This window comes from Canis lupus, chromosome 37 (genome assembly GCF_011100685.1).
Source record: "Canis lupus familiaris isolate Mischka breed German Shepherd chromosome 37, alternate assembly UU_Cfam_GSD_1.0, whole genome shotgun sequence".
Taxonomy (NCBI): domain Eukaryota; kingdom Metazoa; phylum Chordata; class Mammalia; order Carnivora; family Canidae; genus Canis; species Canis lupus.
In genome coordinates this window covers 6,384,364-6,411,997 of record NC_049258.1, presented here as the reverse complement: position 1 = coordinate 6,411,997, position 27,634 = coordinate 6,384,364, and the positions used below count along the sequence as shown (strand labels likewise).

Here is a 27,634-nt window from a genome sequence, read left to right as displayed (position 1 = left end):
TCCTGTAAGTCCTCTTTATTTTTATTTTATTTTATTTTTAGTCCTCTTTAACATATAAAGATTCCTTTAGAAATTTCCTTTATCATTAAACCCCCAAGATACACATTGGCAATCCTCCCCTAAGCGTAGGACCCACCGATATACATCTGAAGGGTCTCATGTCTAAGGTTTTATTAGATGGTAATAAATGACCTTTTCCCAACAATAGCTAGTCCTCTCAAGGTCCTGGAAACCTTGCTTCCAAAATTCCTTTGACACTTATGCTCTCCCTAACACCCTCCCAACTTGAAAGTATATAATGGGCCACTCCCCGTGACCCCAGTGCAGCTCTTTCTGCCCACAGGTCCTGTCCCCATCTTTAATAAAATCACCTTTTTGGACCAAAGATGTTTCAAGAATTCTTTCTTGGCTATCAACTTCAAACCCTAATGTCTTTTCCTACATAAGGAGGATTAACATATGAGAGCCTCTGGGTAATCCAAATCTCTTAAATATGGGGAATCGAATTGGGACTTGTTTAATATTCTTTGAGAAACAAACAAATATGAAATAAATCTTTAAGTACTTCTTGGAAACTAGACTGTGTTTCCCACACAGAGATAGGCCTCAGAACCCTGGCATTTATTTTGGTCACACATAGGTCTGTTGCCTCCTTTCCTACTCCATGTCTATTTCTCCAGTACCTCAGACAGTACCTGCATGACCCGATAAATGGGTGTGTGAGTGTGTTTGGGTACGTCATATTTGGCCCCTTCCAATAAAATAGCCCAGTTTTCCAAATTAACATTAATGACCATTTCCAGATGTTGTCACTTTTCTTTTTTTTTAATTTTTTTTTTAATTTATTTATGATAGTCACAGAGAGAGAGAGAGAGAGAGAGAGAGAGAGAGAGGCAGAGACACAGGCAGAGGGAGAAGCAGGCTCCATGCACCGGGAGCCCGATGTGGGATTCGATCCCGGGTCTCCAGGATCGCGCCCTGGGCCAAAGGCAGGCGCCAAACTGCTTCGCCACCCAGGGATCCCCGATGGTGTCACTTTTCTTATGCTAAAACACTAGAGGTCGTTGGGGCCAGCCCAATAGCTAAGAGGGGTGCCCACAGGTTGGAACATAAGCAGAGGGGCCTGTGCTCTGGATGGAAGGCCAAATCATAGTGGGAAAATGTGGCAGTGGTCAAGAGAATAGCTATTTATGTGAGGCCAAGAAAAAGGCAAGACAAAGGCTTAGGAGTGACATAAGCCGTGAGATCGGTGGCTAGAACAGTCCAAAGGATCATATCCAAGTTTAAGGGGCCAAATGAATGAGATATGTTCCGAGATGTGAGGAGATAGTCTTCAGAATGGGTCTTTGGGGCTGGTGCAGCTGTTTAAAGACACTAGAGGGGCGCCTGGGTGGCTCAGTCATAAGTGTCTGCCTTTGGCTCAGGTCATGATCCCAAGGTCCTGGGATGAGCCCCACATGGGGCTCTCTGCCCAGTGGGGAATCTGCTTCTCTCTCTCTTTACCCCTGCCCCTTCCTCCCCTGGATCATGCTCTCTCTCAAAAAAATAAACAAAATCTTTAAAAAATAAAGACACTAGAACACGCTATGCATCATCCTCCTCCTCCCCCACTGAGCAGTGCAGGCCACGGTACGTGGTGGGGAAAGTGCTGGTGCCCTGGCCTAACTCCCGTGTATATCCTGGTATTGTCACGCTCCCGTGCAACACACTTGCAGGAACAAACAGTAATCACTGAAGTAAGACACAGGCTCCCTGGTTTTCCACTTTTCCAGCCAAAGGCCCTTTGTGGGACCAGTTCTTGGAATAATTTCAGTAGAAACCTTGAAGAAAATTAGATGTTCTCAGTCAATGAACTCCATTTCTACATTGGTCTTTTCTATTCTTCCAAAGTTGCCTTTCCTCTTGGGATAGGTCCCTTTAAGTTGCTATTGACTTGGTGTAGGAAACAACATAAAACTGTGAGGATTATTTTTCAGATTCCTTAAAGTACTTTTTACTATTAAATTTTTTCAATATAGATAATTCTATTGTAGGATCAGCTCTTGTTGCCATTATATAAAATTGTGTCCTATGTTGTTTATTGCATATAATTATTTTGTGGGTTTCAAAGATCTAATTTTTACAAATTTAAATCAGGCACTGGTATCATGTTTCAGCAAATTTTTTTTTCCTGGATCACTCTCCATCCCCAATTTGAGAAAATTAACATAATTGCACATTTTCTTTGTCTTTTCTCTCTCTCTTTTCTAAGCAGGAACCAGGCTGTTAACCCTCCAGGATCCAAGACCATGGGTCAGCTACATCACAGGAGCCCTAAGGGAGCAGTTAGGAATCAGAATGTGCTTTATCCCAGCCGCTGAATGCAAAGGGTTACACTCCACTGGAAGCTACAAGGGCTGCAGCCACCCTGGCCGTAGAGAGAGGTTTTCTTCGCCCTACCTGGTGTGGGAGCTTCACTCTATCTTCTTACTGGGAGCAAGGTACTAGAAATTTCCCTTTCACCTAAAAATAGAAGACAAGGGCATTTGGTGTAGGGATCAGAGTGAACTAGGTAGCATTTCTAGAGCCCTTTGGAATTCTTTCAGGGAAAATGTTATAAAACAAATTATGTCTTTTATTGTTAAAATAAATTTGTATCATCAATAACTCTGCAAGGGGAGCTTTTTTTTTAAATTAAAAGTGTCAATGTTCTAAATCACTAGGTACCATGAGAACTTTGCCATGCAAAGAGAGAGGTGTCAAAAGCATGCAAAACGGTCTCTGATTATTTAATATTTTTATTTATTTATTTATTTATTCATTAATTCATTCATTCATGAGAGACACAGAAAGAGAGAGAGAGACCTAGGCAGAGGAAGAAGCAGACTCCATGCAAGGAGCCCGACTCAATCCCAGATCCCAGGATCACGCCCTGAGCCTCAACTGCTGAGCCACCCAGGCGTCCCAACAGCCTCTGATTAAATTACCTCTGTCCCCCACTTCCCACACATATTTATGATCTGCTACCTGCTGGACAAAAAGGAGAGGGGTGAGGGTAGATGGGAAGGTAGGAGAAACAATTCTAAATGTAAGCCCCAAAGATCTAGTTCAAAGGAAGGGAGAAACCATGTGTGGTGTGAAGACAAAGAGACACGTGCTTGATGGAAGTGAAGTCTATTAATGTGGGAAGGAAAGATAAATCCTGTTCTGAGTTATAAGACAGGGAAGAAGTCAGGAAATGGAAACTCAGGAATGAATGTGAAAAGAATTTGGTCATATTTTGAAATGACCTCTGGGCTGTATAAAATTAAAGCACCATACTTTGCAGACCACTACTAAGGACATGGTGTTCTGGCTTTCTCTTGTTTCATTATCTAGTTTATGTCATCTGTAAAGAATTAGCTCTAGGAACCCTATGTTGACTAATTTATACCATTCAGTTGTTCTTAAATGGATAACTAATAGGCAGTCAGGTGTGCAGATATAACGATTGCTACTTCCTTTTATTTGCTACAACTACCTGCTGCCACGAGATAGATTCTGTTTGGACCTCTTCGTGTTCCTCAACCTAAGTGTGTATAATAAACAGTTTGGACACTCACCAGTTTTCTCATCAATCTTGGAAGACCCAGGTTCAGGGATTTTATGCTCTCCTACCCCCCTCCCTTATTCTTTTTCTATACCAGATTTCTCAAAACATGGTCTGCAGACCCTAGGCATCCCAGCGACCCTTTTGAGGACTTCATGTATTAAAACCTTTTTCATAATAATTCTAGATTACCTGCCTATTTCACTGATGGTACAAAAGCAAGTTTTATAGCAGATAAAATTGTCGTTGCCTTAGGACAAATGTCAGTGTGCTGGTACCAGCTATCACTGTACATACACTTGCAGTAAAAAAAAATTATGATGAAGTATAAGTTATCAATTTTATTAAACCTCGGACCTTAAAGGTATGAAAATACAGAGCACTTATGCTGCATGCTGAAGTATGGTTGGAGCACTGTTGCATTGAACTGCTAGCAGAATCCGCTGCTTTTTTGTGCAATACCATTTTTCCTTGAAAATATGACTGATGAGATGACTGTGACTACTCAGACTTGGGTATCTGGCACTGATTTTCTTGAAAATGAATGAAGTAAGCCTGTCACTTCAAGGAGAACAACTGGTGGTATTCTTTTTAAGATACCACTGACTGGTGCCCCAATGGATGGTATTTTTAAGTGAATTAGTGAATAAATATTTTTAAAATCTCTCAATGTTAATTTCCAATATGGTAAATATCAATAGATATAACCCACAAAAAAAAGCTCTTTGGGGCCCTCACTGATTTTTAAGAGTATTAAGAATAGATCCTGGTGTACCTGGCTGGCTCAGTGAGTGGAGTATGTGACTCTTCATCTTAGGGTTGTACGTTCAAACCCCACGTTGGGTGTAGAGATTACTCAGAAATAAACTCTTTAAAAAATGTCAAGAGCTCCTGAGACCAAAAGTTTGAAAATGGTTGCTCTATATAAATGCTTCCTAGTTTGTGTTATTTGGAAGTTTGACCTTTGGGATGCTCTAATTCTGTGCTATCCAACATATCCAATATGGTAGCCATTACCAACAGGTGGTTACTTACATTTATGCTAAATAAAATTAAAATTTCAGTTCCTCAGCTGCACTAGCTACATTTTATATACTCAACAATCAGATGTGGCTGGCAGATTATAGAACATTTCCAGCATCACAGAAAGCGTGCTCTAATCAGGGAGACTTGTATACACCTTACTTCTCTTGTTCACTCACTGTGTTCATTAGCATCAAAGGCTCTGCAAAATTCTGAAAAGAGGAATTTCTGTTTCATTTTGGTAAAGCATTTCTCAAGTTTATCTGAACACAGAACTTTTTCTTTCTTTTTTTTAGAACTTTATTTTTCACATGACTTCTAGTCCCATTATGTGAAACACACTGAAAAATACTCTTCTGCCTTTCTCCAATGCTTTTATTTTAACTATTTCACTGATATGAGGTTTCATTATAAGCAATTTCTTATAACTTCTGGAAGTAAGTGAATATAAACAATATATTAAATTTTAAAACCCATCGTCTAAATCTAAATTCCATTCCTTTGCTAGCTCACAACTGATATTTCCCTCTATTCAGGTATATATATTCCAGTTCAGATTATTTTTCTGATTATTTCTGAATCTTTAGTCTACATCATATCCAGTCTATGTCATGTTATAATCTTAAAGCTCTGGAGATTTTCACATTGTTAATCCAGCATAAATTAGCTTACCCTGACCAATAGAAAAGATAGATAACTGTCCTTTATAACTGTGTGTATACATATGTAAATGCAAATTGTAAATGCAAACTGTACTTGTGTGTGCACAGACAGAAAAACATACAAAAATATATAAAATTCGTTTGCTACTCTGAAAGTGGGTTTATACTATATATCTATTTTATATATTCCCTTTTTTAAGATTTATTTATTTATTTATCATAGACAGAGAGAGAGAGAGAGAGAGAGAGAGAGGCAGAGACACAGGAGGAGGGAGAAGCAGGCTCCATGCCGGGAGCCTGACTCAGAATTTGATCCCGGGACTCCAGGATCGCGCCCTGGGCCAAAGGCAGGCGCCAAACCGCTGAGCCACCCAGGGATCCCCTATATATTCCTTTTTGACTCAGTGTATTATTATAAATATTTTCCCATCTTACCATACAGTTTTTGGAAATAAGATTTTAATGCAGGAGATGCATTATGATTTAACACAGTAATGGCTGTGTATTATTCTATATCCTGAATTTACCATCATGTATTATTTAGTTTTAATCTCCTGTGCAGACATTTAGGTTGTTTCCAAATCTGATTCTTGCGAATTATCAGTGAATGTATTTGTCCACAGCTCTGACCTAGGATAAATTTCATACTTAGGATAAATACCACAAAATGGGGTTACTGTTAATTCTAGAACTGACTCTGACTCTCACCCCCTTGGCTTCCTATACCCACCCCATCTCCAAAGGGTTCATGTAGGTCAACAAGGTGAGACATTTCAGCTACCAACCCACAGAGGAGAGAGGCACTGAGTCTCTTGCTAGCTTTGGTAAATGAGATCATAATCTCCTATCGTTTCCAGCTTCCCTCTGCTCAGCAAAGACAAGGTTGAGATTTTTTTCTTCAAGAATTTTCATTAAAAAATAAGAGTAAAGCAAAACTATATTTATGAAATGTACCTTTTTGCAGCTAATGTAACTGCTGGTCAAAGATTACCCTTCAAGGTGCTCAGTCCCCAGCCTTTTCCTCACATCCTCCCTGACTAGGTTAGATGTGATAGTTGCCTGGACTCTCCCAGAACTGTGTTCTTGGTCTTCTCTGCAGCAGTCACCTTCAGGTTTGTACTCACCCCATTTTATCATTCCTGGGGCACCCTGCACTAACCTGAAAGCAGCACTTTCCTGCTCAATTACACCCATTGGTTTCCTTTTCTCTGTTTTCATCAGGCTAAACTGTGATCTTCTTGAAGGCAGAGACTGTTATTTCATTACCATAGCCACAGTGATTAGCATAGTGCAGAACTGAGGGGACTTAGAGTAAATATTGGGCGAATGCCAGCACACAAGTAGGAACTAATGCATATGGATTCATGCATGCATGAGTGAATGAGCAGTTCATAAGGAGACATGGGGAATGCATTTTTCAATCTCTAGGGTCTGAAAGGAGCATCTTCCTGCCTCAGGGTGATTACCTTTTGCATCCAGATGAGCAGTTTATCTGTAACATGTAGGTACTTAGAAGACAGGTGTTCATAATTCGGAGAATATCTGGATCTAGGAGGAACACCCTGAAAACTAAATAGGCATATTCCTTTTTTCCTGTCTTAGGACTAAACTCAGTTATGAAAAGTAAAGAGAATATAAAATAAATGCATGAGGCAAGGCCTTCATCACCATATCTTTTTGAAGCAGGAGACACATTCTCAAGTTTCACCAGTCAATGTGTGGATACACAGTGTGGGGAGCAGGTAGGGAAACAGGCACACTTAGTCATCGTCAGTGGAAGTGTAAATTGATGCAAACATTTTAAAGGTAATTTGAGAGATAATTTATCAAAATTCTAAATGCATATACCATTTTGACCAAGCAATCTATCTCCAGGAATTTACCTCCCAAAATGCTTGCATAAGTACATCAATATGAACGAATAAGGATGTTAGCTGTGGCACTATTTGTAATCATCAAAAATTGGAAATAATCCAAATGTCCATCAATAGGGGATTGGATAAATAAATAATGTTACATCCACATAGTAGAATATATGATATATTCTTACCCTTAAAAAGAAGATAGCCCTTTATTTACTGACATGCAAAGATATCCAATTTAAATTATTTAGTGATGAAAGCCAAACTGTAGAACAGTTTAGGTAGTATGATTTCATAATCTAGAAAGAAGATATATCTGCATAGGAGAGAGACAAGAAGGATGTACTGCAAATTTAAGAATGCCTACCTCTTTAAAAAAAAAAAAAAAAACAAAAAAAACAATGCCTACCTCTGATAAGTGGGAATTGCGGTAGGAGAGAAAGACATCCTCTTTTTAGAATTATTTTGTAAATTTACTTCTGTGTTTTAAAAAATTATTTATAGGGATCCCTGGGTGGCGCAGCGGTTTGGCGCCTGCCTTTGGCCCAGGGCGCGATCCTGGAGACCCGGGATCGAATCCCACGTCGGGCTCCCGGTGCATGGAGCCTGCTTCTCCCTCTGCCTGTGTCTCTGCCTCTCTCTCTCTCTGTGACTATCATAAATAAATAAAAAAAAAATTAAAAAAAAAATAAAAAAAAAATAAATAAATAAAAAATTATTTATAAAAATACATATTACTTTTATGTAAACATTTGTAAAGTAAAAGCAGTAATTAATTGCTACTTTTTCAAGTCTTAGGCTGAAAACTTACCTATTCCTGGGTCCTAGAAAACTAATAATTATAAATCTTCCCTTTTGAGGTAATTTAAATGGTGGAAAGAACAAGACCAAGCAAAATACCAGAAATTTCAAAATTGGAGCTACCTGATGCACACTCCAGCAATAAATAATATCTAGTGTCAGGTGTTTTGCATGCTACATCATAGCCCCATGTTGGATTCTCTTTTAGAGTAGTTTAGAAACTTTTGAATAAAACCATTCTTAAAACATGCAAGGTGACAGTAAATACCCACGAAACAAGTCAGACCTGGGATTGATTGAATTTTATTTTAATTTATTCATAGTATTCCCAGGGCTGACCCCTCGGTAACAGTTCTGATTGGTCTGATTGGTTTTTGTTTGGTTGGTTGGTTTTATTTTATCTTGTTTTTTGTTTTTTGGTTTTTTGGTTTTTTTTTTTTTTTTTTGTCCTTAGAGGTTGTCATGCATTCTCCTTGACAACATGATTTCTCAGTATTTCAGGGCTGAATCTTTTCCTGACCACATTTCCCACTTTGCTTTGGATCTCCTAGAGGTAACCATACCAAACTCCTATCAATTTCTACAAGAATTGGTTGCCACTCTCAACCTAGTAACACACCTAGCTCCATCTAGGTGAATTGTTTACTGAAAGAGCCATGTGCTTTTTTTGCTCTGGCAAAATCTTTAAGTGGTTACATCTTATATGCTAGATTGCTGGCCAAGCATTTAAATTATGCTTCATAACTTAACAGGCCATTTCAGCTGGGATCCAGACACTCCCAATATAAACACAACCACCAACACCTAGAAAGTGTTTGCTCCTATTGATGTCCCTGGGTGCTATAGTTCAGTAACTAGGTTTGAGGAAGGCAAGAGGGATGATGAAGATGATGAATGAAAATGACACTGAACTTCTAGGACTGGTTTTGAGCCCTAAGAGCTACAGAAAATCTTTTTCATGAAGAAGCAGCCCTGATTTAGAACCCAGATGCCAAAGAGGAGCACGGAATTGAGGGGGTCCATTTTTTCCACCTCCTCATGGAATCCAGCATTGTTCCTATGCATAAGATTGGAGGCTTTGGGAACAATGAGAGATAGCATTCCCTGTATATTCTTGTTCAAGTGCTTCACAGGGGACTTCCTCAGCAGAGACAGTGATAAAAATTTCATCCAGCTGGAGGGTATTATGCTGAGTGAAGTAAGTCAGTCGGAGAAGGACAAACATTATATGTTCTCATTCATTTGGGGAATATAAATAATAGTGAAAGGGAAAATAAGGGAAGGGAGAAGAAATGTGTGGGAAATATCAGAAAGGGAGACAGAACATAAAGACTGCTAACTCTGGGAAACGAACTAGGGGTGGTAGAAGGGGAGGAGGGCGGGGGGTGGGAGTGAATGGGTGACGGGCACTGGGTGTTATTCTGTATGTTAGTAAATTGAACACCAATAAAAAAAAAAAAAAAAAAAAAAATTTCATCCAGCTACTTGCCAGCAATGAATGTTGGCAAATGATAACTGGAGCTTTTTTCAGGAAAAATGCTGTGAATGCCCCAAGAGGGCCAGGACAGAGTTATTTGTAAGACTCTGCTATATCTACCCCCTTACACAGAAGGCACTCAGTACATATTAACTGAATGAATGAATGGTACCATATAGTGATGAAAGCTGAAAGGTTGTTTTGTGAATATGGGGAAGGCACTTGTTTGGGGATTCCTAGAAATAACCAGGATCATTTGGGAAAAAATAGCTCCTATTTAAAAATGATAGAATTTGGATCCATGGTATGAATAGCTATAGTATGATCTTCAGGCTGGTAAACATAGGTGAATATTGGGTTAGGAATATTTTCTGAACCACAACTGATGAAACAACTTTTATTAAACAGATGATTATAAGGTTTTTTTTTTTTTCAGGAATAATATCATTTCTAAAATTGGGCTGTATCCATGGTAGTGGTCCTGATTAGATTTTCTATAGGCAGTAGGATCTGTGACTGCAAACTGAAATTATTCTTTTAGAAACGTAAATATGCTTAAGGGACAGAAGTTCTGTGGACACAATAGAGCACACTGCATGTTTTTGTCCTCTCTCTGGATTAGTTGACACCAAAGCCAAATGCAGGACTACTTGTGACTATGAGTGCTTAGATATAAAGTCTTGGATGAGTCATGGCATGGCATCTGTTAAACTATAACAAGCTCCCTTCTAGTTCTCAGACCTGATTTATCACAGAGCTTTCTGTTTGCAATTTGAAATTTATTTCCAGACCAGGTCTCGGATGAGGAGAAGGAAGGAAAGAAAGGTAAATCTGTTTGGCTTCTAAGGTTAGGCAGTTTGGCAGCTTGGCTTATATAACCTCTAACTTCTCCTAATTAGAGATTTTCAGAGTACCTGGCTCTCTCCAGGATGACAATTTACTACAGAATCTGGTTTCGAGCCTCCTTATGAGAAGTCAATTTGAAGTCTTTTTTTTTTTTTTTCAATTTGAAGTCTTAACCAACAAAAACAACAAAACCTTTGTCTCTATGAGACAAGTTATCCTCCATTGTTTGCCAGACTCATTGTAAGGTTGAAGTTTTAACTTGACTTAATTTTAAACTCATTCATCTTAATTAATGTACACCTTATTCAATCACATCCATTCTCCTGCAAATAGGTCAAACTTCCATAAGACTTCAGAGGCAAGGCAGTCATAAAGGAGATGTTTTTCCCTCTAATGGGTATCAGAAGGTGACTCTTTTAACATTATTTTCCAGATAAAGTTTTTTAAAATAGTTAAACTTTGTTACTCTCTTAGGATCTGGTAATGAGCACTATATTGAATTCAAATTAACGTTCCACTGAATATTGGTAGTGATAAACTAATCATATATCTTTTATAATAAAATGGAAGGCAAAGGGAAATTTCAGCTAGTATTAAAAACCCTGGAAGCTCCATTTATTTCTATATAGAATTTCAGGATTGTATGCAGGAGAGTGAATATGCCCTTGATTCAATTTTATGGGCTTGTCTCCATCTTCTGAAACTTTATCCCCTTCCATACCTTTGATTACAGTATACAGCCTGTCTGAAGCTAAATTCAGTAGCTTTCCTTCCAAACCTATTCATCTTTCTCTACTTCTAGTATTAGTAAGTGGTACTGTCATCCATTCAGTCCCCTAAGTGAGATATCTAATAATCTTGCTATAGCAATCTTTTTTCTTAAAAAAAAAAAAGCTTTATTGAGATATAATTCACATAATATAAAATTCATGTATTTAAAGTATACAATTCAGTGATTTTTAGTATAATCATAAAATAAGTGAAACTGGTCTTTCATTTTCCTTTTGTGTGATTTTTGTCAGGTTTGATATTAATATTATACTCAATTCTTGGAAGATTCATCATCCCCATATCCTATGGTGGTTCCAAAATGCAAAATCCATGGATAAGTATCACTGGCAGTTGGTGCACAAGAAGAGGGCCCCACACTCTGCGTCCCACACTCTGTAGAACTAAGGTAGAGCTGAAAAATCTGATATTTAAAAAAAAATTCACAGGGGAATTCTATCACTGTAGAAGATGAGATTGCACATTTAAAAATAATATATATTTACAAAGTACATTTCCAAGGATATAAGAGTTTTGCATAATAAGAAAGTTAATATGACTCATTGTATTAATAAAGGTAGGGAGAAAAATCAGATTATTGCCTTCATAAATGCCAAAATAGGCATTAATAAAATTTAACATTCATTCGTATTAAAAATATTTAATTAACTAGGAATTGAGGGATACCTCAGCCCATTAGCCAGCTTCTTATTTAATGAGAAAACATTACTAAAAGTAGAAAAAGACAAAGATGACCATCATGTCCATTACTATTTATCATTGGAAACAGAGGTATTAGCCAATGCAATTAAATAAGAGAAAGCATTTAATCACACAAGAATTGGAAGGAAGAAATAAAAAACTACCTCTTTTTTGCAGGTTCCTTTATTATATATCTGAAAAACAAAAATAAATAGAAAAATTAAAAATATTATAAGAGAATTCAGTAAAGATGTAGCATATAAAATTAATAAAATAAGTCAATAACTTCATGTAAACAAACAAGTATAAAGAAGAAATAATGGAAGAGCAACCCTATTTCAAAGAGCAAATATATAATGTTGGGGCATAATTTAATAAGAAATAGGTAAAATCTACATTAGAAAAGTGATGAAACACTCCTGATGGCACAAAAATAGATTTGAAAAAATATAAAAGATACATTATATTCATGGATAGGAAGACTTACACCATAAAGATATACATTTTCCGTAACTTAATTTGTAAATTTAATAAAATTACCATCAGATTTTTTTTCTGAATCTAGATGAGTTAACTATAAAGTTTATCGGAAAGTACAAGTCAAAATAGTAGTCAGTAAAGCCCCAAGAAAAGAACTGAGGATGGAAAAAGTACTACTAAATAATAAAATGTACTATAAATCCGCATAATTGGAACAATGTTGTATTGGTAAATGATTAGATAGAAAGACCATGAAAATGAGAAGCAAATCCAGAAATAGATGCAAGTGAAGATAGAAAATTAATAAATGATTTAACTTGTATGTCAAATCAATCCAGCTCTTATTTGGATCCTAATCCAAACAAATCAAGGTAAAATACATTGAGGGAGTAAGAAAAGAAAATGTTTGGCCTAATTACTTGACAGTTGGTATCTCAATTTCTGGAGTAAGAGACTGTAAATATCTCTACTCTGGATTTCCTAGCCAAAATAGGCTTATAATTGTCTTACATCATGATGGTGAGTTGGTTTTGAAACATACTATAAAAGACATAGTCATACTTCTTTGAAGTAAAGTTAAAAAATGACTATGAAAAATACTTCCTGGGTCACTGTCTGTGAAGCACCTACCTTCGGTTCAGGTCATGACCCCAGGGTCCTGGGATTGAGTCTCATGTTGGGATCTGCTCAGCAGAGAGCCTGCTTCTCCCTCTGCCTCTGTGCTCTCACTCTCTCTCTCAAATAAATAAATAAAATCTTAAAAAAATACTTCCTTTTCAAGTTGTGTTCATTAAAATTAAGAGGTAGGAAAGGAACCATTTGTATATGATTAACAGATTGTCAATATTTTCCATTGTTTCTATAAGTTAAATATACTTTAATGTGCACGACAGCCATTGCTACTTCTACTCCTGACCTTATATTTCAGAGCAAAATTACAGCCTGTGGGACTCATAAGTGCTGTGTCCTCCAGCACCTACAGTGCTATCAGTGACACTGTGGTCCCAATTACCAAAATCCTCACTCGGCAGGTGTATATTGCTACCCTTCCAGAAGTTCCATTACTACCCTGTCCACCACCATAGATATATTTTCTTTGCCTCCCACTTCCCAGAGAATTAGCTGAAAGTTCCACTATAGAGATTAGGAGAGAAGAGGGATGGTCACTGCTGGGATTTTGGAATAAGGTAAAATGGCAGATAATTAGATATATTTTTTATAGTCTCAGAATTTGTAACACAGTTTCGTATAGAAACCGTGTGATTAAATGCATTAGGAATTATAATATTTTGTGTTCTACATTTCATATGTAATTAAAAGCTAGTGAGCCTCCTTAAAGAAACTAGAAACAGAAATTTACTGTGTAGTCTGAATTCCAAAAGCCCTGAAAGCAAATTTTGCTCCAAAAGTTCACTTGTAAATTGGGGACTTTGTGTTCATCAAATCAAAAGGAAAGAGTAGATGAAATAAAGCACATACCTGATGATATATAATTAGAAAAACAACTCTTAAGAATAATTGCCAGGGCAGGGGAAACACTTCACTGTATACATTTTATACTCTTTGAATTTTGTATCACATGCATTGTGATAATTATTGCCCTAGTAAGATTTTTTAATTTAAAAATTATTAAAAGTCACTGCCACCAAATTACCTATTTCAGACATTTCTGTAAAGTGCAAGTGACTATACACTGTTTCTTTACGTTCTAGTGTCTTTCTTTGTTCTGTTGAACTTGGTGGTACTTGGTTATGGTGCTGATAAACCTCAAATAAGCTACCATTGCTGTAGAATTCTTCTACACTCTGGCTACCGATCCCAGTAAAAATAACTATAACATTGTGAGGGTAACTTGTTTTGCCTTAACTATTAATGGCTATTTTTAGTAGGAGCATTTATTTCCTCTCCTGGAGTTTTCTTCTAGTTGAAGAGGGGTCAATTAACATAATCCTCCGACTCTTCTCTATCCCCATACTCTACCCTAGGAAAGAGAAGGGACCTATCTGGTCATGAATTTAGGAGCAGAAATTGGGCAATCAGAGCCCCAACCTTCTTCCTTGCTTCCTCTTTGGGGCCAGAGGGCCACAGGAACAGTGTTACATGTAGGCCCACCAGTGGTGTCCATGCCTGAGTAGGTCAATCTAATTCTGGAGTTTAATATTGATCCCAGACACAATGAGCCACCTGGTTGTCAATATGGCAGATGTTCATGGTGTTTCATTGTGATTTCATCTTACATTTCCCAGAGTACTAAAAAGTTGAGGATTTTTATATATATTTGCATTCCATTTGGGTTCTCATTTCTTATATTGAGTTTCTTTTTCATCAACAAGCATCATATATCATCATTCCATTTTACTTAGATGTTATTTAAGGTCTTTCAATTTCTTGATTTTCCCATAAAGGACTTGCACGTCTGTTATCAAGATTTACTCCTAGGAACTGGGAACCCTGTTACACTGTTGGTGGGAATACAAACTGGTGCAGCCACTCTGGAAACCAGTACAGAGGTTCCTCCAAAAGCTAAAATTAAAGCTACCCTATGACCCAGCAATTGCACTAGTAGGTATTTATCCAAAGGATACAAACATAGTGATTCCAAGAGGCACATACACCCCAATGTTTATAGTAGTGATGTCCACAATAGCCAAAACATAGAAAGAGTCCAGATGTCCATAGACAGATAAATGGATAAAGATGTGGTATTAGAGATCCCTGGGTGGCGCAGCGGTTTGGCGCCTGCCTTTGGCCCAGGGCGCGATCCTGGAGACCCGGGATCGAATCCCACATCAGGCTCCCGGTGCATGGAGCCTGCTTCTCCCTCTGCCTGTGTCTCTGCCTCTCTCTCTCTCTCTGTGACTATCATAAATAAATAAATAAATAAATAAATATTTTAAAAAAGATCACCTTTAAAAAAAAAGATGTGGAAAAAAAAAAAAAAAAAAGATGTGGTATTATATATATATATATATAGTGAAATAAGTCAATCAGAGAAAGAAATAGCATATGATTTCACTAATATGTGGAATTTAAGAAACAAAACAGATGAATATAGGGGAAAGGAAGGAAAAATAAGGTGAAAACAGAAGGAGATAAACTGTAAGAGACAACTATAGGAAATTGAGGATTGCTGGAGGTGGGTGGGGGGTGGGTAACTGGGTGATGGGCATTAAGGAGGGCACTTGATACAATGAGCACTAGGTGTTACCTGCAATTAATGAATCACTATATTCTACCTCTGAAACTAACAATACATCATATGTTAATCAAACTGAATTTTAAAAAATAAATAAAAACTAAAGAAAAGATTTACTTCTAAGTATTTAGGTATTTTGTTTTGTTGCTATTGTAAATGGTACTTTTTAAATTACTTTTTCTAACTTCTTTCTGGCATTTAGAAATGCGATTCACTTTTATTTGTCAATTTTTAAATCCAGAAAACTTATTAAGTCCAATAGTTTGTCTAGAGATCTTTTAAGTTATTCCATATAAGAAATTGTATTTTCTTCATATGAGAGTTTTGCTTTTTCCTTTTTGATGTTTATGCCATTTCTTTTTTTTCTTTTCATATTTACTTCTTTTTCAGGGGGTGGGAGAGTATGAATTTATTTATTTTCTTCCAAGATTTTTTAAAATCCCAGTTATTTAACATATAGTGTAATACCAGTTTTAGGTGTAAAGTTCAGTGATTCAACACTTCCATGCAACACTGGCAGCTCATCACGACAAGTGCACTCCTTAATCCCCACCACCATTTCACCCATCCCCTCATCCACCTCCCCTTTGGTAACCATCAGTTTGCTCTCTATAGTTAAGTCTATTTCTTGCTTTTCCTCTCTCTCCTCCCCCCCACCCATGTTCATTTGTTTTGTTTCTTAAAGTCCACATATGAGTAAAATCATATGGTATTTGTCTTTCTCTGACATATTTCACTTAGCACAACACTTTCTAGCTCCATTCATGTCATTGCAAATGTCTTTCTTTCTTTTTATTCTTACCACACTGGCTAAGATCTCTGGTTCAATATTGAATAGTTATGATAGTGAATATCTTTGTCTATAAAATAGACAATATAATAAAAATCATGGTAATGGATATCTTTGTTCCCAATCTTACAAGGAACGTGTTCGACATTTTGGCATTAATTATAGCGTGTATATATCTCTAAGCAATGATATTATGCATATAATAAGATACATATAATAAGATATTAAATCAAACTTTTATTTCTTTTCTTGTGAAAAAATTTAGATTTAGCCAGCTGGACTCAGTTTAGATGATCCCAATTTTGCTGGCAACATCCAAAGCATCATAGTCCAGAGCCAGTCAAACACGCCTTCTTATCTCCATCAGGCCTGATCAGGGTATTGACTTTGGCCATATCAATGTCATAGAGCTTCATCATATCCTGCTTGATCTGATGCTTGTTGGCCTTGACATCCACAGTAAAAACAAGTTTGTTGTTGTCTTCTATTTTCTTTATGGTTGACTCAGTAGTCAGCGGGATCTTGATGATGGCTTAGTGGTCCCTCTTGTTTCTCCTGGGGACACTCTTTTGAGGATATTGAGGGGGCCTTTGGAGATGCAGTCTCTTGGACCCTCAGGATGTAGGTGATGTCCAGATCTTTTTTGTGTGACTATGGATGCCTTTCAGCACAGCTTTCTTGGCCTTCAAAACTTTTGCTTTGGCTTCGGCTTTGGGAGGAGCAGAGGCTTACTTCTTCACCTTAGTTGCCATCTTCATGGAAAGAATTTCTGAGGCTCATTTCCAAAGGCTTATAGAGCCAAGTCTCCTTAATCTTTCATTTCTAAAAAAAAAAAAAAAAAAAAAAAAAAAAAAAAAAAAACCCTAATAACATCATTTATACATTGATAGATTTATGGTTATTGTTGTTCAGGATTTTTGAATCTATATCCATGGATGAGCTTGATCTGGAATTTTTCTTTTTTTTTTTTTTCCCAGATCTCATATCAATAGGTATTTTGACATCATAAAATGAGGTGAAGAGTTTTATTTCTATTCCCTGAAAATAGTCTAAGGGTTGAAATTATTCTGTTTAAGTCATCATTATCATGACTGCCTTTTTATCTGCTTTATCTATCAGTTATTGAAGTAGTTATGATACTCTTTCACAAAAATTGGATTTTTTCCACTTAATCATTGAGTTTAATGTGTTTTACATATATAGCAAGTATCGCCACATGTGGCTTTATTCTTACTTTGTTATATTGTGCTTTCTATTTATTCCACTTGAATATTTGCTAAACTATGCCTATAAAAATTTGGAGACACAGCACTTTTTGAGAGAGAAGGGGGAGGGGAAGGGCAAAGAGAATCCCAAGCAGGCCCCACACCTGGCATGGAGGCCAATGTGGGCCTCAATCTCATGACCTAAGCTAAAGTCAAGAGTCAATTGCTTAACTGACTGAGCCACCCAGGTGCCCCAGCACTTCTCTTTTTGAAACAGTTCTTAAATTCAGTTCTTAAATTCTGGATATAATCAGTTTTCCCCCTTTCTTCTTGAGTCAATTTTGTAAGTTATATTCTCTAGGAATTCATCTACTTCATACAAGTTTTCAAGTTTACTGTGTAGTTATTCTCACATGAAAACCTAATATTTATTGAGGTTATATTAATATACTTTTGTGTTCTAGATACTATTTTTTAAGTTTAACAGCTTTTTTGAGATATAATTAACAGACAATAAATTGCACATATAAAAGTATAAATTTTGATGTTTCTTTTCAATTTGATAAGTTTGAACATTTGCAAACATCCCTGAAACCATCACCACAATACAAGATAGTGAACATTAATCATTACAGCCAGAAGTTTTCTCATGTTTCTTTGTAATCCTTTCAGAGTACTCCACCCAGTGCCTGCGAATTATGAGGTTTCTTTTTCTAAACTAGCTAGTGGTAGCAGGTATTACTCCTCTGTGAGTTCCAAGCATGCTTTCCTTAAATGCCTTCAGCTGTTTCTTTCTCTGGCCTCGGGTGGTTTCCTCACATGCATGTGCAGACATCCTAAGTTCTCTCTCTGTGAAGCTCTTTCGAGTCAGACACTCTGTCCTGCAAATATGATTTGGCAAGTTGTAGCTTAATGTAAACACCCATGATACCATTACCAGAATCAAGATAATTAAGTTACCCATTACTCAGAAGATTCCCGATGTTCCTTTGTTCTTTGGTCAGGTTTCCAATAGGTCAGGTTGAATTATAGAATTTTTTTCTTATTAAACTTTGTTTTAATGGGTCTCAAAATTCTGTGAAAGATTTTAGGTCAAGTGGATTCCATTAAAGATTACTGATTGTTTTAAAATTGCCACACGCACACAAACAAATGGCCCACAAAGCATTCTGATGCACACAAAAGTTAAAGCAGCACTATTCTAGAGAGAGCACATCCACATTGATTAGTTTTCCTTTCTCCTCCAGAGGGTCACATTAACTCACAAGTCAAGGGTGGCTGAGATCCATGCTCAGTTTCTCTCTTTAGTCCTGTTTTGTTCCACTGAGCTCTTCAGCTGACAGATGATTGTGTCTTTAAGTTTCATAGTCCTTGTTGCTATGCTTATGCTGAGGGTTCACAGACCTTAGAGCTATTGCTACATTTTCTTCTTTTTCCTTCAATTTTATGTTGCTTTCTCCTTTTTTACTTGTTATCACCATTTCCCCTTTTGTCCAGATTTTTCCTGAGAGCAGACTGTGCTCTCCATGACCCACTGTCCTAACCTACCACCTTTTCCTCTCATAGCAGGATGGACTATTAATTACTCTTCAGGAATCTATCACTTTAGCACAAGAGTACTGGCATCTTGGTGGTGCCAAACGGAAGACACTTCCATTTGTAAGCAGTTCCTAAATACCTTTGTATACTTTCTCTTTCCTGAGAAGAATCATTGGATTTCTCACTAAACTAAAATGTTTTGAGGACAGGACTTGTGCTATGAAAACACCAAGGCAAACACCCCCTTTTTTAAAAATTGTAGTAAAATACACGTAGCATAACATTTACTATTTTAATCATTTTTTTGCATACAGTTCAGTGGCACTAAGTACATTCATATTGTTGTGCATCCATCACCACCATTCATCTCCAGAACTCTTCATCTTGCAAAAACAGAAACTCGGTACTCATTAAAAAATAATTCCCTACTCTTCCTTCCCTCCAGGCCCTGGCAACCACCATTCCATTTTCTGTCTCTATGAATTTGATGACTCTAGGTATCTCATGCCAATGGAATCACACAGTAGTTATCTTTTTGTGACTGGCTTGTTTCACTTAATGTACTTAAGTTTCACCTATTCCATAGCAAAAAATTTCCTTTTTAAGGCTGAACAATATTCAATACTAGTAAGGGGAATGCTCTATAGCTAATCTAAGAAGTATATTTTCAGTTTCCTTGTTCTTATCTCTCTGCCAGCACTCACTAGCAATCATCTTCATTTTGTTAGACTCTTGTTTTCTTTTTAAATTTTGTTCTGACGGGGCAGCCCTGGTGGCGCAGCGGTTTGGTGCCGCCTGCAGCCTGGGGTGTGATCCTGGAGACCCGGGATCGAGTCCCACGTCGGGCTCCCTGCGTGGAGCCTGCTTCTCCCTCTCCCTGTGTCTCTGCCTCTCTCCCTCTGTGTCCATGAATAAATAAATAAATAAAATCTTTAAAAATAAAAAAATAAATAAATTTTGTTCTGACTTAGAATCTCTGATTGTTGTCTTAGTTCTGATTTTAGTCTGCTTCTCACTTTGCTTCTGTTGACTAAACTTTGGCAACTTGTCACCTCAGTTTCTGTCCTCAATCTAGCCACTACATTTTGGATTCTTTTCACTGACCGCTCACCAGTTATGAGAAAGGAGGACCCATTGTTAGGCATCAGGGTAAGTCAGGAGCCCTGGGGTAGGAGCTATTGTGTTAGACTGAGCAGACATGGGCACCAGTAACATACCTATGGCATGCGATCCCTCCCTACAAAACATAGGAAAAGAAATAATAGGCTGAAAATCAGGCTAACCCTCTCAGACAGACTGCTGGCTCTGTCTGTCTGTCTGTCTCTCTTTCTTTCTCTCTCTCAGAACCAAATGAGTATTGTCATGCAGAACATCTCAGAGGAGATTCCTAGAGCCTTTACAATGTTACTCATTGGATGGAGGATCTTGAGACAGAGCCAGGGACCTTCTTTATACCCATCTTGGCATTGGCCTATGCAACATCCAGCAAGTGAGCCTGAAATCTTCCCGTGTGTTTCATTTCTTGGGAGCTTTGAAGCAGAGCTTTGGCAAAAGGCACCTGCCTAGAAGAGAGGCCTTAAGAAACACAACAGCACCTGTAGGTTTGTAGTAAGCCTTGTGGTGGCAGAGGGAAATGTCACACTTTAGGAAGAGCCACTGAACAGAAAAACAAAAACATGCTCAACAGCTGCCTCAGAGCACAGGTGTGACAGGGATTCAAGACTGTCACAGAAACTCTTTGTCTTCACTGAAATGTGCTTCCCGTGGGGGGGTGGTGGTGGTGGTGGTGGTGGATTTCTTAGTACCTAAAACAAAAATAAGCAAAAACAAAGGTCTACCATTTTTCTGCTGGCTGTAAGTGTACTAATCTCTCCTCTTAAGAACTCTTCACCTGTTTTTGTTTTTGTTTTAAGATTTTATTTATTCATGAGACACACAGAGAAAGAGAGAGGCAGAGACACAGGCAGAGGAAGAAGCAGGCTGCATGCAGGGAACCTGATGTGGGACTCGATCCTGGAACTGGGAACATGCCCTGAGCCAAAGGCTGAGCCATCCAGGTGTCCCATCTCACCTTCTTTTATTAAGTCAGTATTATTAAGTCAGTATTTCTGACTTAGGATTAGCCTCTTTGACAGAGAGATGATGGTCCTTGTGTTCAATAAACTGTTCATCTTTCCTTTTTCTTTTCCTTCTAGTACCAGAAAAGGCTCTTTAACTTTACTGAGGGCAAGTGCTAGTTTTTCTAAATAGCCAAGTGCTATGAAGCTCTTGATAATAGTAGCTACTTTTTTTTTTTTAAGTGCCTATTACATATCAGGCACTTTACAGAGATATCTATAATCTTCCCAGCAATCCCCATGGTAGAATGATTCTTCCTATTTTGAAGATAAGGAAATCGAGACTCAAAGAAATTTTTTTTTGAGACTCAAAGAAATTAAATAATTTCCTAAATCATAAAAATACTGAGTCAGAGGTTAAAATTGAAACAAGTCTTCTTAAATTATTCTATTATTTGAGAACGGTTCATTTTGGAGTTGGAACTCCTTGGAAACTCATTCTGTTTTTTACCAAGTCGTAAGTATTCAAAATTAAAAAGCTAATTAATCAATAAAAACAAGATGCCCACAACACTTCTTTTAAAAACGTCAATTTGCTTCTACCATCATCCTCCTTTTACTGAGATTTTGTCTTAAGGCATTTGTGCCTCAAATACAATAGAAATCCTCTCATAACCCTATTTTTAGCATTAAAAAATTTAAACTTAATTTGGTCTTTTTTTTAGCAGTCTAGAACCAGGATTAGGGAAGATCTGCATTAATAATTTTGATGATTCACTGTAGAACATTGTGCAGGCTTGGCTTTCTGGAACCACTCTATAAATGTCCTAACATATGAATAACTATTACCGTGGTCCCTAGCCCTTTAAGAGGAAACTTAAGATTCTTAAAAATTAACAAAATTCTCTAAAACAAATAAACAAAAATTAATAAAATGTATTTTGCTTTAAAGTTCTTAGAGATATATTTCCTATATCTGTATAAGTTTAAATATGCTTAATAAATTAATTAAAATGAATCTATTAACAAAATTAGTCATAATACTACATGAAATAATGTCAGAATATTTCATATTTATGTACAGTGATCTAAATAAGGCTCTGGTTAAATTGACACACGTTTAGCTAAAGTTTGAATTACACTAAAGGCCTAAGTTTGTCTGCTACCTCACTGTTAATCACGTTTCTTGACCAATGTCTAATGAGTTTGGAAAATTAGAAAATCTATGTTAGCTAATGTTAACATTCACAGATACAGAATTTTGAATCTGGAATACTGAATAAGGGATCTTCTAGTCCAGGGGTTAGCAAACTATGAATAACAGGTCAAATCTGGCCTGCTATCTATTTTCATAAATAATGTTTTATTGAAACACAACCACACTTATTTGTTTACCTATTGTCTACAGTGCCTTGCATATTACAACAGCAGAGTTAATAGTTATAACAGAGACCTTATGGCCCACAAGGCTGAAATTTATTATCTGGTCATTTGGTTCAATCTTCTCAATATGTAGATAAGGACATTTTTTTCTTTTTTAAGATTTACTTATTTGAGAGAATGAGAGAAACAGAGAGAGTGAGTGAGGGGAGGACAGAGGAGAGAATCTTCAAGCAGACTCCTTGACACAGGACTCGATCCCAGGACTCTGAGATCATGACTTGAGCTAAAATCAAGAATTGGATGCTCAATGGACTGAGCCACCCAGATGACCCAATAAGACCTATTTCCAGATCCTTTGATAATATTTTTATAGATATTAATATATGTATGCTTTGTTACATATATTAACATGTTCTTTAGCCAAAGCTCACCATTTTTTCCTATATGCTTTATCATTCTCAAGACAAAAACATATTTATTTCACATATTATTGGTATTCTCTTTTATTTTTTTTTTATTTATTTTTATTTATTTATGATAGTCACCAAGAGAGAGGGAGAGAGGCAGGGAGAGAGGCAGAGACACAGGCAGAGGGAGAAGCAGGCTCCATGCACCGGGAGCCCGACGTGGGATTCGATCCCGGGTCTCCAGGATCGCGCCCTGGGCCAAAGGCAGGCGCCAAACCGCTGCGCCACCCAGGGATCCCGGTATTCTCTTTTAACAGAGTCTTTTGTATTAGCTAATTTTCTGAATTAATATTTTATTCTCACCTATTTTTCAAATATTAAGAGTTGTTATACAATAAATAGTCTACCTTGGCTATTAGTGTTTACAATGAAAATACATTTAAACATCACAAGTTTTGCATTTCATAGTAAAAGGCCCAAAAGTGGCTAAAACCTTTAATTAAAGTATAGAGTATTACAGGCATATCTCAGAGACATATTGAAGGTTCAGTTCCAGACCACCATAATAAAGTAAATATTGCAATTAAGGTCAAATGAATTTTTTGGCTTCCTAGTGCATATAAGTTATGTTTATATGATACTGCAACATAATAACTATACAATAGCATTATATCAAAAAAAGTCCATATCTTAATTTAAAAATATTGCTAAAAAATGTTGAGTATCAGGGCATCTGGGTAGCTCAGTTGGTTAAGTGTCTGCCTTCAGCTCAGGTAATGATCCTGGGGTCCTAGGATTGAGCCCAAAATGGGGTTCCCTGATCAGCGAGGGATCTGCTTCTTCCTTTTCCTCTGTGCCCCCACCTTCTGCTCTTTCTCACTTGTACTGTCTCAAATAAAGAAAGAAATAAATAATACTGAGCATCATCTGAGCTTTCAGTAAGTCATAATCTTTTTACTGATAGAAGGTCTTGCCTTGATGTTGATGGCTGCTGACTGATCAGGGTGGTAGTTCCTTAAAATAAGACAAAAATAAAGATTATCACATCAATTGACTCTTCCTTTTCATGAACAATTTCTCTATAGTATACAATGCTATTTGATGGCATTTTACTCACTTCTTAAGTTTTATCATGAGATTGCAGCAACTCAGTCACATGCTCAATTCCACTTCTAGTTCTCTTGCTACTTCCACGTCTGCAGTAATTTCCTTCACTGAAATCTCAAAAGTCACGAGGGTTGAATCCATGAGAGTTGGAATCAACTTCTTTGAAACTCCTGTGAACATTGGCATTTTGACCTCTTCCCACAAATCAACAATGCTCTTAATGGCATCTAGAATGGTGAACCCTTTCCAGAAGGTTTTCTACTTATTTTGCCCTGATCCATCACAGAAATCACTATCCATGGCAGCTATACCCTTATGAAATGTATTTCCTTGACCAATGGGCTGCAGAATGGGTGTGGTGTTAGCAGGCGTGAAGACAACATTAATCTTACCGTACATCTCCATCAGAGCTCTTGGGAGACCAAGTGCATTGCTAATGAGCAGTGATATTTTGAAAGGGATCTTTTCTTCTGAGCAGTAGGTCTCAACAATGGGCTTAAAATATTCGGTAAGCCATGGTGTAAACAGATGTGCTGTCATCCAGGCTTTGTTGATCCAGAGTAGATTTGGTGTAAATCTTAAAGACCCTCAGATTTTCAAGGTAGTCATTGGCTTCAACTTAAAGTCACCAGTTGCATTAGCTCCGAACAGGAGAGTCAGCCTGTCCTCTGAAGCTTTGAAGCCAGGCACTGACTTCCAGTAACTAGCTATGGAAGTCCCAGATGGCATCTTCTTCCTATGGAAGGCTGCTTTGTTTACATGGAAAATCTGTTGTTTGGTGTAGCCACCTTGATTCATTATCTTAGCTGAATCTTTTGGATAATTTGTGCAATTTCTACATCAGCTCTTTTCACTTTGCACTTGTATATTCTAGAGATTTCTTCCCTAAAACCTTGTGAAGTAACCTCTGTGAGCATATTTCCTTTTTTTTTTTTTTTTTAGCTTCATATTTAGCTTAAGGGAATGATGTGGCTGGTTTGATCTTCTATCCAGACTACTAAAACTTTCTCCATATCATTAATAAGGCTATTTTGCTTTCGTATCATTCAGCTATTCACTGCAGTTGTACTTTTAGTTTCCTTCAAGAACTTTTTCTTTGCATTCACAACTTGGCTAATAGGCACAGGAAACCTAGCTTTCAGCCTATCTCAGCTTTCAACATGCCTTCTTCTCTAAGCTTAATCATTTCTAGCTTTTGATTTAAAGCAAAAGACATGTGACTCTTCCTTTCACTAGAACACTTAGAGGCCATTGTATGGTTATTAATGGGTCTAATTTCCATATTGTTGCATCTCAGAGACTAGGAAAGCCTGAGAAGGAAAGGGACAGGAATGGGTGGTTGATAAAACAGTCAGAACATGCACATCTATTGATTAAATTTGCCATCTTATATGGCTGTAGTTTATGGTGCCCCAAGACAATTACAATAGTAACATCAAAGGTTGTTAATCACAGATCACTATAACAGGTATAATATTAACGAAAAAATTTGAAATATTGTGAGAATTACCAAAATGTGACACATAGACATGAAGTGAACAAATGTTTAGAAAAATAGTGCTGATAAGAGTTGCTTAATGCAGGGTTGCTGCAAACCTTCAGTTCGCAAAAAACACAATGTCTGTGAAGGAAGATAGAGTGAAGCATAAAAAAGCAAGGTATACTTATACTAAAGAAATGAAAAAAACGTTTATTCAAGAACACCGATCAAATACCTCCAATACAAGGTCCTACACTGGGCCTAGGTATTAAAAATGACCAAGGTCCTTTTGCAGCTTGTACTTTTGAAAAGCTAGAATCCACTGGGGGAAAATAGACATTTAAGCAGAAAATTGATATAAGGAAGACTCCAAATAATGATTACATTACTCATTCTTCCTGATTAGAGTTATTTGAATTTCAGTGTTCATTATACAAACATATTAATATGCCATCTAAAGCTTCTTAAACTGTACTTGCATTCAAGCAAATTTCTATTGTGCACTTCACTGTGAAAAGAATCCTCTAGCTTTAACTACATTTTAAAAATTCAGGAATACTGGATTTTTTCCATCTTTATTGAAATATAATTGACACAACATTTTGTATAGCGTGTTCTACTGCTTTTATAAAGCATATAACATCACGAGGTAATACAATGCTAAAGCAAGCTTTTGTCATCTATAATTGTTATTGTCAGGATAATAATTTTATTCATGGAAGATACAAATCTGTGAAACAAACCAACAATGTTATAATGGTATTTTGCTCTATTCAATGGTAATCCAATAATTTTCCCCTTGACTCCTACTATTTTTTCATCTTGCCCCTCTCTCCTTATTTCTTTAAATAAAACATTCCATTCTAGAAGACTTTATCCCTTTCTTATAAATTCCCATTTCTTTCTTATATTATTCAGTAATTTAAACACTTGACAGTTTTAAGGTTAAAACATACTAGGTTATTCAGCAAATGTACTTAGTGCTTTATATTCAAAAGATATTCTTTATCCTCATGGAAGAGTCTAATTCTCTCTATAAGAAGACCAACATAACCCAAAAGATTTTGCCTGGTTTTAATAGTGAGAGCACAAACAGAATTAAAAATCTGGATTGCAAGGCTGAGGTTATGTTGCCTTTCATTTTGCAGCGATGGAGACTGAACTTGAAAAAAGGGTAATCAGGTTGAAAATCCTTATTTTGTTTTTGATGATCTACTCTCTGTTTCCTTGGAAACAGAGCTGGCAGCTGTAGAATTGCTGGCATTATGTTTTCTTTTCTTTTTAAGCTTTGAAACATCCAAGGGAAGGCGAGGTTTTATGGCTATAATCTGTAGACTCTGATATATTTTCAAATACATTTAAAAATATTTATGAATGCCTATTCCATATAAGGTACGAAGAGGTAAAACTAACAAGTTTGAGAAAGAGCCTTAAACCAATTGAGTGAAATAAATTTTAGTTTCTAAGAGCCAATCTATTATATATTTGGGTTTTGTTTTTTGTTTAAGAAAAAGAGGGAGGAAATAGACCTTATTTTTAAAACTTCTATAGAATGAGGGTAATACACTGAGAGACTAGTTAGTGAAATTAATTTTAGAAAACAACTAGATTCCTGGGGTGCCTGAGCAGCTCAGTCAGTTGGGGTCTGCCTTTGGCTCAGGTCATGATTCCAGGGTCCTGGGGTTGACCTGTACTCAGCAGGGAATCTGCTTCTCCCTCTGCCTGCTGCTCCCCCTGCTTGTGCTCTCTCTCTCTATCAAATAAATAAATAAAATCTTTTAAAAAAGAAAAAGAAAACAACTAGATTCCTACACCAGACAGTATGATTCTGTCTTCCTGTGTACAAAAGCTGGGTAACATAAGGCTTACTATATGTTGAGAAAACAGTTTTTGCTTCCAGAAAATAAACAAAAACTAAAAGGAGCTTAAATAAACCTAAAATGTTTTCTGAGAAGCTGATATATTAATGAATGTACTAAATGTTCAATTGAGGGGTCACTATCAAATTATTATAGTATGGTCTTTTCCTTTTTGAAAGTTTGCCATTAAGTTTTAAAAGCCTTAATTCAGGCAGCCCTGGTGGCGCAGCGGTTTAGTGCCGCCTGCAGCCTGGGGCGTGATCTTGGAGACCACGGATCGAGTCCCACGTTGGGCTCTCTGCATGGAGCCTGCTTCTCCCTCTGCCTGTGTCTCTGCCTCTCTCTGTGTCTCTATGAATAAATAAATAAAATCTTAAAAAAAAAAAAATAAAAGTCTATATTCAATGAAAATATCATAAACC

At 37.0% G+C, this 27,634-nt stretch overlaps 1 protein-coding gene across 8 annotated transcripts in view; it reads left to right on the top strand.

Annotated features, from left to right (window-relative positions):
* Positions 1–27,634, top strand: part of ANKRD44 (ankyrin repeat domain 44) — a 365,215-nt gene that overhangs the window by 332,629 nt on the left and 4,952 nt on the right. For 5 of the 8 annotated variants that reach the window (XM_038585235.1, XM_038585233.1, XM_038585236.1 and 2 more), the window contains exon 28: positions 2,252–2,480. In XM_038585235.1, coding sequence (XP_038441163.1) covers positions 2,252–2,480 — 229 coding nt within the window. Of the gene's footprint in view, positions 1–2,251; positions 2,481–27,634 lie in introns of those variants that run through there. The other 3 variants (XR_005385154.1, XR_005385155.1, XM_038585234.1) reach the window with 3 other exon arrangements.